We start from the raw sequence: 13,008 nt of genomic DNA on the forward strand, positions 1-13,008 counted from the left end.
GAATCGATCAAAGAAATTATTTTCTCTACATACCCTTGTGGATGTTTCTCCCGTGCCTTTTTTGCATTCTTAATTCATCTTATTGTGAATGCCACTTGTCGCTACATCGATGTTCCACGTGTCATGCCCTGTTAGCTTGCTGACAATTCACGTGTCATGTCTTTTTTCCACCAATACAGATAGTCTCCCCACTTTCCGAATATTCTCAACTGAATATTCGGGAAGTGGTATGTTTTTATGGTAGGAATTCTTTACCGTCGTTTCTCGAGTGTCATCATGTCTCCTTCAGAATCGATGCGACGTATGTCACATTCATTTAATGCCCATGACATGTGGCTTCTTGCGATTGGATCTATAGTTTCTCAGCGCTTTTTCTGCGGCTGCGTTAGTCACGAAGTGACGGTTCCATTATGACGCTTCATAATGATCAATTTTAACGACGATTGTATCTTCTTATAAATACTTCAATCTTTTTGATTTCTTGAAGCCCTCTTATCTTTTTGATTTCTTGAAGCCCTCTTTCTTCGGTATCCATTACCTTAATCTTTCTTCGTATCTTTGTACCCTTTCTTCTGTATTTCCTTTGATAAACATGTCTTCGTCAACACCAGACCAGCGCAAAGTTGTGATCGTTGATGAACTTGCTCCTTGCACTGCCCCTGCTAGAAGTAGGAGAGGTGGTAGACTTCGTATCCTTGGTTCATTATCTAATCATGGTTCCGCTTCTCAAAGTAGTTCTGTCAGACCATCTTCTTCTAGACCTAGGGCTCCTCTAACCCCTATATCTCCTTCTAGAAATAGGGACCTAAATGAATTTGTGCATGAACCTACAATTGCAGAGATTGTTCCTCAAGAGTTTTCTTTTGTAATAGATCGTGAGACCATGAGAAATCAAGTCTTTTCTATAGCTTCCCTTAACCCTGCTGAACTTTATCCAAGTTTAATTACTGCCGATCTTCTTTCCTTAGTTCGAAAGAGTATCATTGGAAACCAGATTTCTCGATTTTAGTCCCTGGTGCCAACCAAAGAATCACCTCTTACCATGTTGGTTTCTCTTTTGTTTATACCTACCCTTTTACTTTAGGGTTTAAGCCTCCCATTGATCCAGTTATTATTGAGTTTTGTCGCTACTTTAATGTGTGCCTTGGCCAGATTGGCCTCATCGTATGGAGGGCTGTAGCATGCCTTCATTACTTGTCGGATTTGGTTTCTGTTCCTTTTACCTTTCGACACTTACTTCATCTTTACTCCCTCAAGTTGTTTCATGAAGGAGTTTTTTCCCTCGTGGCTAGAAGTAAAATAGTGTTAGTTAGCCCTGAGGATGGCCGGGATCGTGGCTGGTACGCTCGCTTTGTTGTTGCCCCCACTAATGGGTTAGCAGGTGAAGAAAATATGTTTTTTTCTAGAAAAATGAAACTTTGCACATACGTTTTCTTCTCTTTTTTCTTTTTATATGTCTCGAATTACTTCATGTAATCACATACCCATATTTTCAGCAACCATGAAAGTCTTTGATAAGATTCCCAACTTCCATGCTTGCGTAGAAAAGATGTGATTGTTGCTCCTATGGACAAAAGATCTTGGAAGCTTCTTAGATGTTGATTGTTGTTCTTATGGACAAAAGATCTTAGAAGTTTCTTTCTTAAAAATTTGATCGGAAAGTGATAACGCACGGTACTTTTTACCTTCATAATTCTTCTTCTTCTTTTACTTGTTCATATGAAAAAATTTCATCCTCCCTATTTTTTATTAGGGTTTGCTATTCGTGGCATTAGTCCTGCATCTGTTCCATCAACCAGGCTTTCTATGAGTTTTGCCCAGGAACGGATTTTGAGTGCTTTACCCTCTTTTGGCTTGGCTAGAAAAGGCGGATTTGATAGATACAACTTTAAGTCCTTGAGAGCTTGTTGGCACTTATCAACCCATTCAAACTGATTTTGCTTCTTTAATACTGAAAAGAATTTAAAGCTTTTTTCCGATGACTTTGATATAAACCTCGACAGGGTTGCTATCTTGTATGTTAATCTCTACACTTCTCGTAAGTATATCTGGTATTTCCTTGATAGCTTTGATATGTGCAGATTCACTTCAATACCCCTATTAGAAACAAGAAAACCTAAAAACTTACCTGAAGCCACGCCAAAAGCACATTTTTCGAATTTAGCTTCATATTATACTTGCGGTGAATCTCGAAAGTTCTGACAAGTGTTTAAAATGATCTCCCGCCTGTGCTAACTTGACTAACATATCGTCTATGTAAACTTCCATAGTTTTCTCCAGATGTTCTTGAAACATTTTAGTCATCATTCTTTGATATGTGGATCCAGCATTTTTCAAGCTAAATGGCATGATTTTATAACAATAAGTCTCTCTGTCTGTGATAAACAAAGTTTTTTCTTCATCTAGAGAGCCCATTCTTATTTGGTTGTATCCTGAATATGCATATAAAAAAACTCAAAAGCTAACGTCCTGCGGTGGAATCAATTAGTTATTCTATATGAGGTAAAGAAAATGAATCTTTAGGACAAGCCTTATTTAAATCAGTATAATCTACACAAACTCGTTATTTTCCATTATTTTTGGGAACTACCACGGTATTAGCTAACCAGTCAGGGTACTTTACCTCTCGTATTGACCCAATTTTTAAAAGGTTTTGTACCTCATCTTGGATCACTTGATTTTTGAAGGATCCTTGCTTCCTCATATTTTGCTTTACAGGTGGGCATGACAAATCCTTATTCAGTTCGTAGGTCATCACCTCCGGTGGTCTGCCTTTCATATCTGACACCAAGTAAAGCAATCTATGTTAGTTTACAAAAATTCAATTAACTTACCTTTCATCTCTGAGCTTAAATTTGCTCAGATGTAAACTTTTCTGTATGGCCAGTGTATAAATAGCACAACAACTTCGAGTTCTTCGGTAGTTGTCTTCATATTTTCATTCTTTTTTTGGTTCTTGAATAACATCAGGTCTCGAATCAACATTAGTCTGTTCTAGTATGTCTTCAGTTGGGGTCTTTATAACGATGTCCTCAACCAAATTATGTAGTTGCTATTTTGCATCTGCCTCATTGATTACCGTGCTTGCAATCATTACTGAATTGATACTTCTTGAAGCTTGCTGATCTCCAAGGATTTGACAGATTCCCCACTGTGAAGGAAATTTGATAACATGGTGAGTACAACTTCCCCTTTTGTGATAACGCTTGAATTATCAAACCCGGACAAGGATCGTGCCTTTGGTATCACCTTGTTATTAGTTGCATTTCATTCACCACCCTCAGTAAAATGATGTTCACCGAACTACCTGAATCAATCAAAACTCATTTTAAGTTAATATCGTGTACAAGTAAAGATATTACCAGTGCATCGTTGTAAGGAATCATCAAGTCGTCAGCATCTTCATCATAAAATGTATACTGTCACCATCCAAGACCTGGAGAACTCTCTTCCGGGGGGTAACCGTGACTTTTTATGTCTTTTTTGCAGTTGTATATATTATACCATTGACCTCATCTCCCTCAGTTATTACGTTGACTGTTTTTTTTGGTGACGGAGGTTTTGGGAGCTCTTGTTTGTTCTTCATATATGATTGTCTTCCTTTCTCACTGAACAAATCATTAAGGTAACCTTGCTTCAACAAAAACTCGATTTCAGTCTACAATCTGTTGATTTATGGCCATGATCATTATGAAACTCGCACCAGAAATCTGGATTTCTTTTGCTTGGATCTAATCTCATTTCTTTAGTCCACCGCACCTTATCCCACATACCTCTTAAAGCAACTACTAACTCGGAGGTGCTGATATTAAAGCTGTAATCTCCTATCCTCGCTTGCGTATTGGAATTATTGCCTCGGGCATCCTGTTTCTTTCTGAAGGTAGATGAAAAAATCGTGTCTTTTTGCCTTGGTCTTGAGTCGAATCATGCGTTTTCCTGTTTAGATCGAGAGTCTCGCCCCCAGGTCCCATGTACGGCTCATACCTATTTTTCGGACCTTTTACTTATTCTGAACGTCTCGATCCTCCTCTTTCATCGGCCCTTGGCCGTGCGACTGTATCTTCTTCTATACGCAACTTCATATTATACCTGTTGTATATATCGTTCTAAGTTGTTGCTAAAAATTCTCACAAACTTTCCTTCAGCCTTCTCGAGGCTTCTAAACTTTTCTCGTTCCAGTTGCTCGCGAATGTCATGGCTGTCCAGTTATTAGGTACTCGAGATAACATCATCCTTTTCCGCTAGAATCTGTCTACGAATTCTCTGAGCAATTCTGTATCTCCCCACTTAAACTTAAAGATGTCTTCCATCCTTTTCTCAACTTTTTGAGCTCCCGAATGTGCTTTTATAAATGAATCTGCAAGCTCAGCAAAATAATCAATAGAATTTTCAGGTAAATGAGAATACCATGTTAATGCTCCCTTCGTGAATGTCACCAAACCTTTTGACCAAAACCGATTTAATTTCTTGTTTGGTTAAGTCGTTGCCTTTCACGCACATAGTGAACACAATTACATGATCTCGAGGGTCAGTTGTTCCATCATATTTGGAAATATCAGACATTTTAAACTTTTTAGGAATTGGTAAAGGTGTTGCACTTGGCTTCTATGGTTGTTGTGAATACTTGTCAATATTTACCCTTTTGATTATGGATGGTACGCCTGGTATCTGCTCCATACGATCATTCTGCTTCTTTAACTATTTTTGCGAAGTTAGCACTAAACTTTGTAAATTAAAATTATTTGGAGTACCTGACCCTCAATCACGAGATTCATTAGGATTTTCTCCACTTCTAGAATTATCAGACCCCGAACACGGGTTCTCCAGAGTAGTTGTGTTAACTGGTGGAGGAGTTTGCACCGTATTAGGTAATCCCATGACAAAAGCTTGCAGTGAATTATTCATGTGCTCCACAATTAATTGCTTTAGAGCGTCTTGCTCCATAGTTTGTTCGTTTCCCTGTTGATCGTCAGCACGGGAGGTGGACCTTGCAAATGAACTTCCACGTGACTATTGAGGGGATCCTTCTGGTGTGAGGTGTGGTGGAGTTGTACCTTGTTGGTTCAGCTATTGTTGTCGTTAACGGTAGACATATTTGATTGTTAGAGATTGAAAATTGAACAGATTATCAGTTTTTCGGTAACGGAATCAATTTATTTAACCAAAAATAGATTTCTCGGTCAAAGTCAATATTTAGAAGAAAACGAGTGACTGATAGCCATGATTTACTTTACTTTCCCAATAATTTTAGGAAAAATAGATCAAAGAATAAAAATGATTGGCAAAGAAAAATAAGAAACGAATTGACAATCACTCCCCGAAATCAAGGCTTAAAACTTGAAGAGTAAAGAATAATAGTATGTATTTTAGTAATAATCGTAACTTGCCCTTACAAATGAGATTTCTGTCCTTATATAGGAGCTTATAATTATAACAATTCTCACACTTAATTTGGGCTCACTAATGGTATTAATTAAATTGAGTGCTCGTTACCATACGTAAGCGTAACTGACACATTTATGACTAAAAATTCCTCGTAACTGCTCCGATTTTCCTTCCTTATTTACTTCTGATTCATGTATCTTCCCTTCTTTGCAGTCTTTGTTCATTTCGTTCTTGTTTCTTCTTTAACAGCTGTCAGGTCCGGTTCTTTTCTCTACATAACCTCGTGGGTGTTTCTCCTGTGCCTTTTCTGCATTCTTAATTCATCTAATTGAGAATGTCACTTGTCACTTTATCGATGCTCCACGTGTCATGCCCCGTCAGCTTGCTGACTGTCCACATGTTATGTCTTTTTCCCACCAATGTAGTCCAAATCATAGGTTTTAATTAGTTCTACATGCTGATATGTGAAAAAGAATTATTGAAAAAAACCATGTTATGGTCTGTTTCTGTACCTTAATTTACCTTGTCTGATAAGTAAAATTTGTACTATCATAAGTTGTGTGCTAAAATCGCTTCTATTTTTCTAGTGTACGTTTGAGGATATTACTTTTTATGTACTCTTGGCTCCTGTAAAACCGTGTGATATATATAATAAAACACTTTATATATCAGTTATATATTAGCACTAGGAGCTTTCAGGGAAGCTTACTGTGATCACAACACTACGAGCTTCCAAGGGAGTGGGCCAGAATCTCTGGTTCTGAAATCAAATCACAAAATGTAAATCTTATTGCTACTTGTATTCAGGAACGTACGCATAATTTTTTGTAAGCGATGTCGTATTTACATAAATAAATAAACGTAAGTATAATTTAATATCATTTTCCCACAAGTTAAAAAGCTTGGCCAATGGTTTAGTTGAATATTACTACAAATGGAGGTATAAGTTCAATCCTCCTTAGCCTTAATTTTTTAATAAAAATTCTCGCTCAAAGATCTTCAAAAAATAGGATATCTAGGTCCAGATTCAAACCTACAATATTTACAAGTCAGCTTGACCAGCGGACCAAGAAGTACTCTCTACCAAGAAGCAGTGTCATTATTATATAATGCTTCATTTTTGTGGAATATTAGTATAAATTTTTTTCCGACACAGTAGTATCGGATGACACCACTTCCACTTATGTAAATCCGCCCCGCTTGTATGCTCGCAAAAAAAGAAGGAAGTATATTCGAGCACTAATGGACGTTTGGCGTTGCCAAGAGTCCAACTTTAGACCTGAAGATCCTAAAAACCTTTGTGGACCCACGACTTCAACTTTAGAGCCACTTTTTTCCGAAGTTAATTCTGAAGCGGCTATACTTCAAAAACTTTATAAATATCGACTATGCTTTAAATAAGAGTCCTAAAAAAGTGATTGTGCACATCGCCCTTATTTCTTGGTAGAAATTCAAAAATTGTCAGATTTACAAGTGATCATTTAAAAATAGCCACAATTTCAAAAGCAATTGAAATTTAGTCATTTTTCATGTAAAGATAAATCTAAACGAAAACACTATTCAAAATCCGGAAAAATACTTCAGTATAATATACTGGAGTTCCAGTATAATATACCGGTCCAACATAATATACTGGAACTTTCCGCGTGTTGGAGTTCCAGCTAATATGTTGGAAGTTCATACACATGTGCACCGATCTCCAGTATATTATGCTAGAACTTTCTGTGTTGCAGCAAAATAGTGGCTATTTGTTAATGACTTTACAAACGCTGGCTATTTTTGAATGATCAGTCCGAAAACTGGCTAGCCCGTGCTATTTTTACTTATTACTTATAAGGTTGAAGCCCAACTTGGATCTATGTACCCAGGCTAGGAAAAGTAAACACTCCGAAATGAATATGGGTGGCTATTCGTGTAAAGATCCCATAAGTACAAAGTCCACCAACACTGTGGTAGTTGTTGGTCAATTTTGGCTGAATTATGGAATAGTACATAAGCAGACAACGTGACAACTAGTCATATAATGCTAAGTGGTCTTACATTTTCCAGGAAAAGAATACTCCTAGCAAAACTAAGACTACCTAACAATGGAAAAGGAATCAGAGAAGAAGAAACCAAGAATCCTTTGCCTCCATGGCTTTAGAGGCAGTGCTGAAATCCTCAAGAAATTGGTTCTCCGGTGGCCGGAATCCGTCGTAGATAAATTAGATTTGGTTTTTTTGGATGCACCTTTTCCAGCTCAGGGAAAATCTGCACTTGAGGGTTTCTTTGATCCTCCTTACTTTGAATGGTTTCAATCAAACAAGGTATTAACACTTTACTTTTTCCCATCCTTGATTCACTATTATTTTTATTATAGAAAGGAACAATTTGTTGAGAATGTTGATAATGAAACCACACAAGTTTCTTTAATAATCTTTTTAAAGTTGATTAATTCTTAAATATAGTAGACATAAATCATTTTTTCACTTTGGGGGTAGATTTGAACATTTTGAAGCATATGAAAGTATTTTAAATTTTCTATTTAGTAGTAAAAAATTGAGATTATTAGATGATGAAAATTTAAAAAAACATTGCCTTAACCTTGATTGATCCCTTAAAAAATAATATTAACTATAATATTAATAGTTTAGACTTATTTTTTGAATTAAAAGTGTTGAGAAAATAGTACAAGTAGAAGATAACACTCGAATTAATATGCTCAATCAGATAAAAAACTTAAATTCTTTTTCAAATGATTATATTGATTATAGAAGAATATTAACGGTTCATGTTAGAGTTGCCTCAGCTAGCAGAAATAGCTTTTCCAAAATTAAGATGCTAATATTACATATTAGCTATATTATCAATTTATAAAGAATTATAAGAGAACTCAATTATAGATAAATTATTAACATCTCAGAAATAAAAAAATAAACTTAAAACAAAAATATATATTAAAGTTTTTTGTTTAAATTTAAGGCCTCCAATTAAATTTTTGCTTTAGGCCACAAATATTCTTAAGCCGCCCCTGGACAATGGGTTCAACTAAACTCAATGTGCCTATAAAAATCACTTGAATTTTAAGAAAATGGATTGCATTTACATAAAGATTGACTCATCAAGTTTAAATCCTTGATTTATTTCTGATTTTTGGCTGTATTAATTTGATCAAAATTTTCCATGTTAGTTTTTTTATATAACATTTGGAATAATTAAACTTGCAAATATTATTGTTGTAGGATTTCACAGAGTTTTATAACTTTGAAGAATGTGTAGAGTACATAGAAGATTTTATGTCAAAGCATGGACCTTTTGATGGTATTCTTGGTTTCTCACAAGTAAGCCTTATTACCATATTTTTTGTATTTTTGTAACCTTCCTCAGAAGTTTACTCTATCCTGTTTATTTATTTTTTTTTAATAATAATTTTATTATTATTTTTTGGTTGTTGGGTGAAAAATAGGGAGCAGTTTTAGGTGCAGCAATACCAGGCATGCAAAGGGAAAGAGTGGCTCTAACAAAAGTTCCAGAGATAAAGTTTGTAATCATAATATCAGGGGCAAAACTAGGAGGGCCTACATATGGGGTACCACAATTGGCTGCCAATGCATTTTCTTCTCCTGTCAACTGCCCATCCCTTCACTTTTTAGGTATGTTCATATTATAATTTGTTTTTTAGCAATAGTTGAAGATTCCTTAATTTTAAATAGATTATTTTTTGGGCAAATAGATTGGTTAACATTAGGCTCATGTCTATATTAGTCCACACATTGGGTGCTCAAAATGAGTCAACCAACTAAACATGAGTTGTGGTTTATTTGTAGCACCGAAAATATAAAAATATGATGTGTGTGTATGAACAAAGTCCTATAATAGTTGCTGAAAAGATTGAAAGTCTATATAAAAAATGTAGGGATCTCTTAACGGTGGGAGGTTTTTCGAAAAAATCGTGCGGGTCTAGCTTAAAGCAGACAATATCACCCAATATTTAGAGTATATTTGGGCTAGTTTAGCCCAACTACGGATATCAGAGCGCGGATTCGGCGGAACGAGTATGGAGATGGTAAAATAATGGTCTGAGGCGGGCACACACAAGAAGAAGCTAGTTGCGGGCTTCAATTGCGATAATATTCTAACAATATGGGTGGTACATAGTGAATGTCAGAAATTGACCCGTGGATTGTGGCAATGGGCCATATGGAACTTAGTTCGAGGGGGGACCCGTGAATCGCGGTAGTGGTGAGCCACGTGGAACTTAGTTCAAGAGGAAGATTGTTGGGTGTGCGAACAAAATCCAATATTGGTAATTGAAAACCTACATATTAGGTGTAGACATCTATTAATGGTGCAAGGCCTTTTTAAAAAAATCGTGTGAACTTAACTCAAAGCGGATAATATCACATAATTGTAAGAGTATATTTGGACTAGTTTAGCCTAACAAAATAATAGATCGAAATAAGGTCATCGCAACACCCATCAAATGAGTAATTCAACCCATGTCAAATCTTACAGATTTCATGATTTCAGTTGATTCTTGATACAATAACTTTGTATTGAGTGTTGGATCCTTACTTTAATATTATAAGGATTTTTTAATTTTTTATGTAGCACCATTTTCTAATACAATTAGTATAAATATATTCATTTTTCTTTTTTAAAGGAGAGACGGATTTTCAGAAAAAAGACGGTGAAATTCTGCTGGAGAGTTTTGTTGATCCACAAGTGATTCATCATTCTAAAGGCCATACCATACCAAGACTAGGTGAGTATTTTATACAGTTGCTGCTTTGTAATTTACAATCTACTTGGTTTAGAATATAAATATAATTATTAACTTGACTAATATTTTATATTCAAATGAAACTTCTTTTTGAGGTATAATTTCTTGGTCATCAATTAACTTTTCAAATTGATTTTTACTGCCACTGCAAAAAAACTACTCCTTAAACAATCAAAGTAAAATGTAGGAAGAAACGTACGTTTCCTTGTTTCATCAATTTAGTTTCAAATTATCTATTGGAATTAAACATGATTATACCTTAATTATTTTTTGCAGATGATAGCAGCCTTGAAATAATGCTTGGGTTTATTGAAAAAATTCAAAAACTTTGAGACTGCACGACGAATTAATTGTAGTTCTGGGTCTCATTGTTGGTCTCCACAAGAATTCTCGATTGTATGACATATGAATAATGGTTAATTTTTTTTTTCCAGTTATATTTTCTGGATTATGGACATCTATGTTGGGTTTTTAAATATATTAATGTTTAAAAGAGGGTGAATGAGAAATTGAGGGAAAATGAAATATTTGAGTTTCATTTGAGATTCCCTCCTTGATGAAGGAACATCGTCCCATATTGGAAGAGGAAGAGGTTTTTAATAAGTATATAAGCAATTGCTCTTCTTCTAGCTTTTAAAGAGTTCAGAAGAAGGCAAGTCTCGCGACGTCGTCGCTCGCTTGGCTTCGGCTTTGGATTTGATCAAATGATTGATTGATTAATTTTTTGGACCAAATTTATTTGTTAATAGTAAATATTAACAGAAATGTTATTAATTATCCGTTTTAATAACTAAATATTAATATTAAATCCAAGAATATTAATATTAAAATCCAACCGTTTCCACTTTCCCGTTTTCTGCTTTGCTTAGATTTTTCATACGATTTTCTGAGTTTCTTCTCCTTCTTCTGCATTGTTTTAACTTCAAAGAAAGCAACAGTAAGTGTGATTTGCTACTGAACTTTGTGTTCGCTGAAATACTAGGGTTACCACTATACCAGTGTGTAATTCGTTATATCCTGGGAGGAAATAATCCATAACCTTGGGTACTAGGAAGAGATTAAATTCCTTAAGGGAACCCTATGAATTCAGTGAGCTCGAATTAACTTTTGTTTCGTTTATATTTCTGTTTATGTTATTTTATTTTCTCCAGAATTATTTTAGAAATACAGTTTACTAACAATCTAATGATGTAATATTTCACAAACACGATAATTTACTAGTATATATAATTACCACAGACTTTTTAAACTACATGCTTTAACTTTATGGAGATTCTATTCCAGTCCAACCTTTGTTAGTACTTTATCTCACATCATATCGTCTTAAGAGTATATACTCAGATAAAAAAAAGTTAGGTGTTGTAGGAGGTAACTTATATTATTCTTTTTTGTTACTAATTTCATTTTTATTTAAAAAAAATTCTTCTAATTATTTTTCAATTGATACACCTAACACAAGCGAGAAGGAGAAAAGTAAAAAATGATACTATTAATTACTATGTTCAGCTTGTGAAAAAATACAAAGTCAAGACAAAAATTGTGGTAGTTGTGGGTCAATATTGGCTGAATGATTAGAGTAGTTCTAAAGGAGACAATGTGACAACAAGCCATATATAATAACTAATAAGTGAGAAATCAAAGTGGCCTTACATTTTCCAGAAAAATAATATCAAAACAAAAGCTAACATGGCAAAAAATCTCAGCAGAAGAATCCTCTGCCTCCATGACTTTGATCCTCCTTAATTTTAATGGTTAAAATCAAATAATTTACTACTTCCTCCTCTCCACAATAAGTGACCAATTTATTACGCCCATAAAGGAAATACAAAATTCTGAACCAAAATAGTTAGTGTGACTAAACTGCCCTTAGTTAAATGTTGCAGCATACTTAATGTGAAGAATAAAAGACTTTTTAAGGATACGTACATAAGGATAATTTTAGAAAACAAATTGAATTTTTTCTTAATTATATAAATGGACACTTATTTTGAACCGAAATAAAAAGACAAATTAATCACTTATTGTGGATCAAATGGAGTATTAATTAACACTTGCTTCATTACCGAAGTACTCCCTATCATAATTTCTTTATTATAAGAAAATGAATTGAGACATTTAATTAAGGAGGAAGGGATCCAACTATCTCACCAGGTGGTTCATCCTATCCTTGATTCACTACTGTATCTGCTCATATTTATTCAATTTTAGTATATCTTTTTCTAGTATATCTTTTTATAAGGTCCGTGTACACATTGCTTTTTTCAGATCCTGTGAGCGGAATGTCACTGGGTGGTTGTTGTTGTAGTATATGTTTTGTAGGATTTCACAGGGTTTTACAACTTTGAAGAATGCCTCGACCTGTACATAAATGTTAATTTTATCTTACAATAGGTTTATCTACGGTCAACAACAATAACAACATACTATTATATTTCCACGAATGTGATCTGGGGAAGATAGTATATACGCAGACTTTACTCTTACCCTAGGTAGGTAGAGAATTTGTTTCCTATAGTTTATCTACGATCAACTACCATATTTCTGAGAATTTTTAGATGAGAAAGTGCCTAGGTGGCAACATAAAGCAACTTTTCAGAAGCGTAGACAACAGAGTGCAACAAGTAAAGGCAAATCCTAAAAGAACAAAGATAAAATCTCTAAAGGTACGATAAACTGCATATATCCAAAATGCAATAAGGTAATTACTTTGAAACAAAAAAATGTAAGTGTCATATTTGGGCATGCATATGATACAAAAGCTGCAAATTGAATTTGAACTTGCCCTAGGCAGGGGCGAATCTAATGTAATGGAATTCCGAATTCATCTGAATTTAATATTTTCGAAGCGAACCATAAATTTA

At 34.7% G+C, this 13,008-nt stretch overlaps 1 protein-coding gene across 1 annotated transcript; it reads left to right on the top strand.

Moving 5' to 3' along the window:
* The first annotated feature begins 7,384 nt into the window (after nucleotides 1-7,384).
* LOC104238664 (uncharacterized) lies at nucleotides 7,385-10,708 on the top strand. Its single transcript, XM_009793090.2, has 5 exons — nucleotides 7,385-7,691; nucleotides 8,607-8,705; nucleotides 8,831-9,017; nucleotides 10,028-10,129; nucleotides 10,424-10,708. The coding sequence occupies exons 1-5, from the start codon at nucleotides 7,473-7,475 to the stop codon at nucleotides 10,477-10,479; spliced, it is 663 nt and encodes a 220-aa protein (XP_009791392.1). The 5' UTR covers nucleotides 7,385-7,472; the 3' UTR covers nucleotides 10,480-10,708.
* Nucleotides 10,709-13,008: the final 2,300 nt, after the last annotated feature.

This window comes from Nicotiana sylvestris, chromosome 5 (genome assembly GCF_000393655.2).
Source record: "Nicotiana sylvestris chromosome 5, ASM39365v2, whole genome shotgun sequence".
NCBI classification, from domain to species: Eukaryota; Viridiplantae; Streptophyta; class Magnoliopsida; order Solanales; family Solanaceae; genus Nicotiana; species Nicotiana sylvestris.

What these genes read in the sequence shown, in the direction of transcription:
- LOC104238664 (XM_009793090.2), top strand. Translation starts at nt 7,473, where the DNA reads ATGGAAAAGGAATCAGAGAAGAAGAAACCAAGAATCCTTTGCCTCCAT. An exon ending in AATGGTTTCAATCAAACAAG is followed by an intron (nt 7,692 to 8,606) that starts GTATTAACACTT and finishes TTATTGTTGTAG; the next exon opens with GATTTCACAGAGTTTTATAA. An exon ending in CCATACCATACCAAGACTAG is followed by an intron (nt 10,130 to 10,423) that starts GTGAGTATTTTA and finishes TATTTTTTGCAG; the next exon opens with ATGATAGCAGCCTTGAAATA.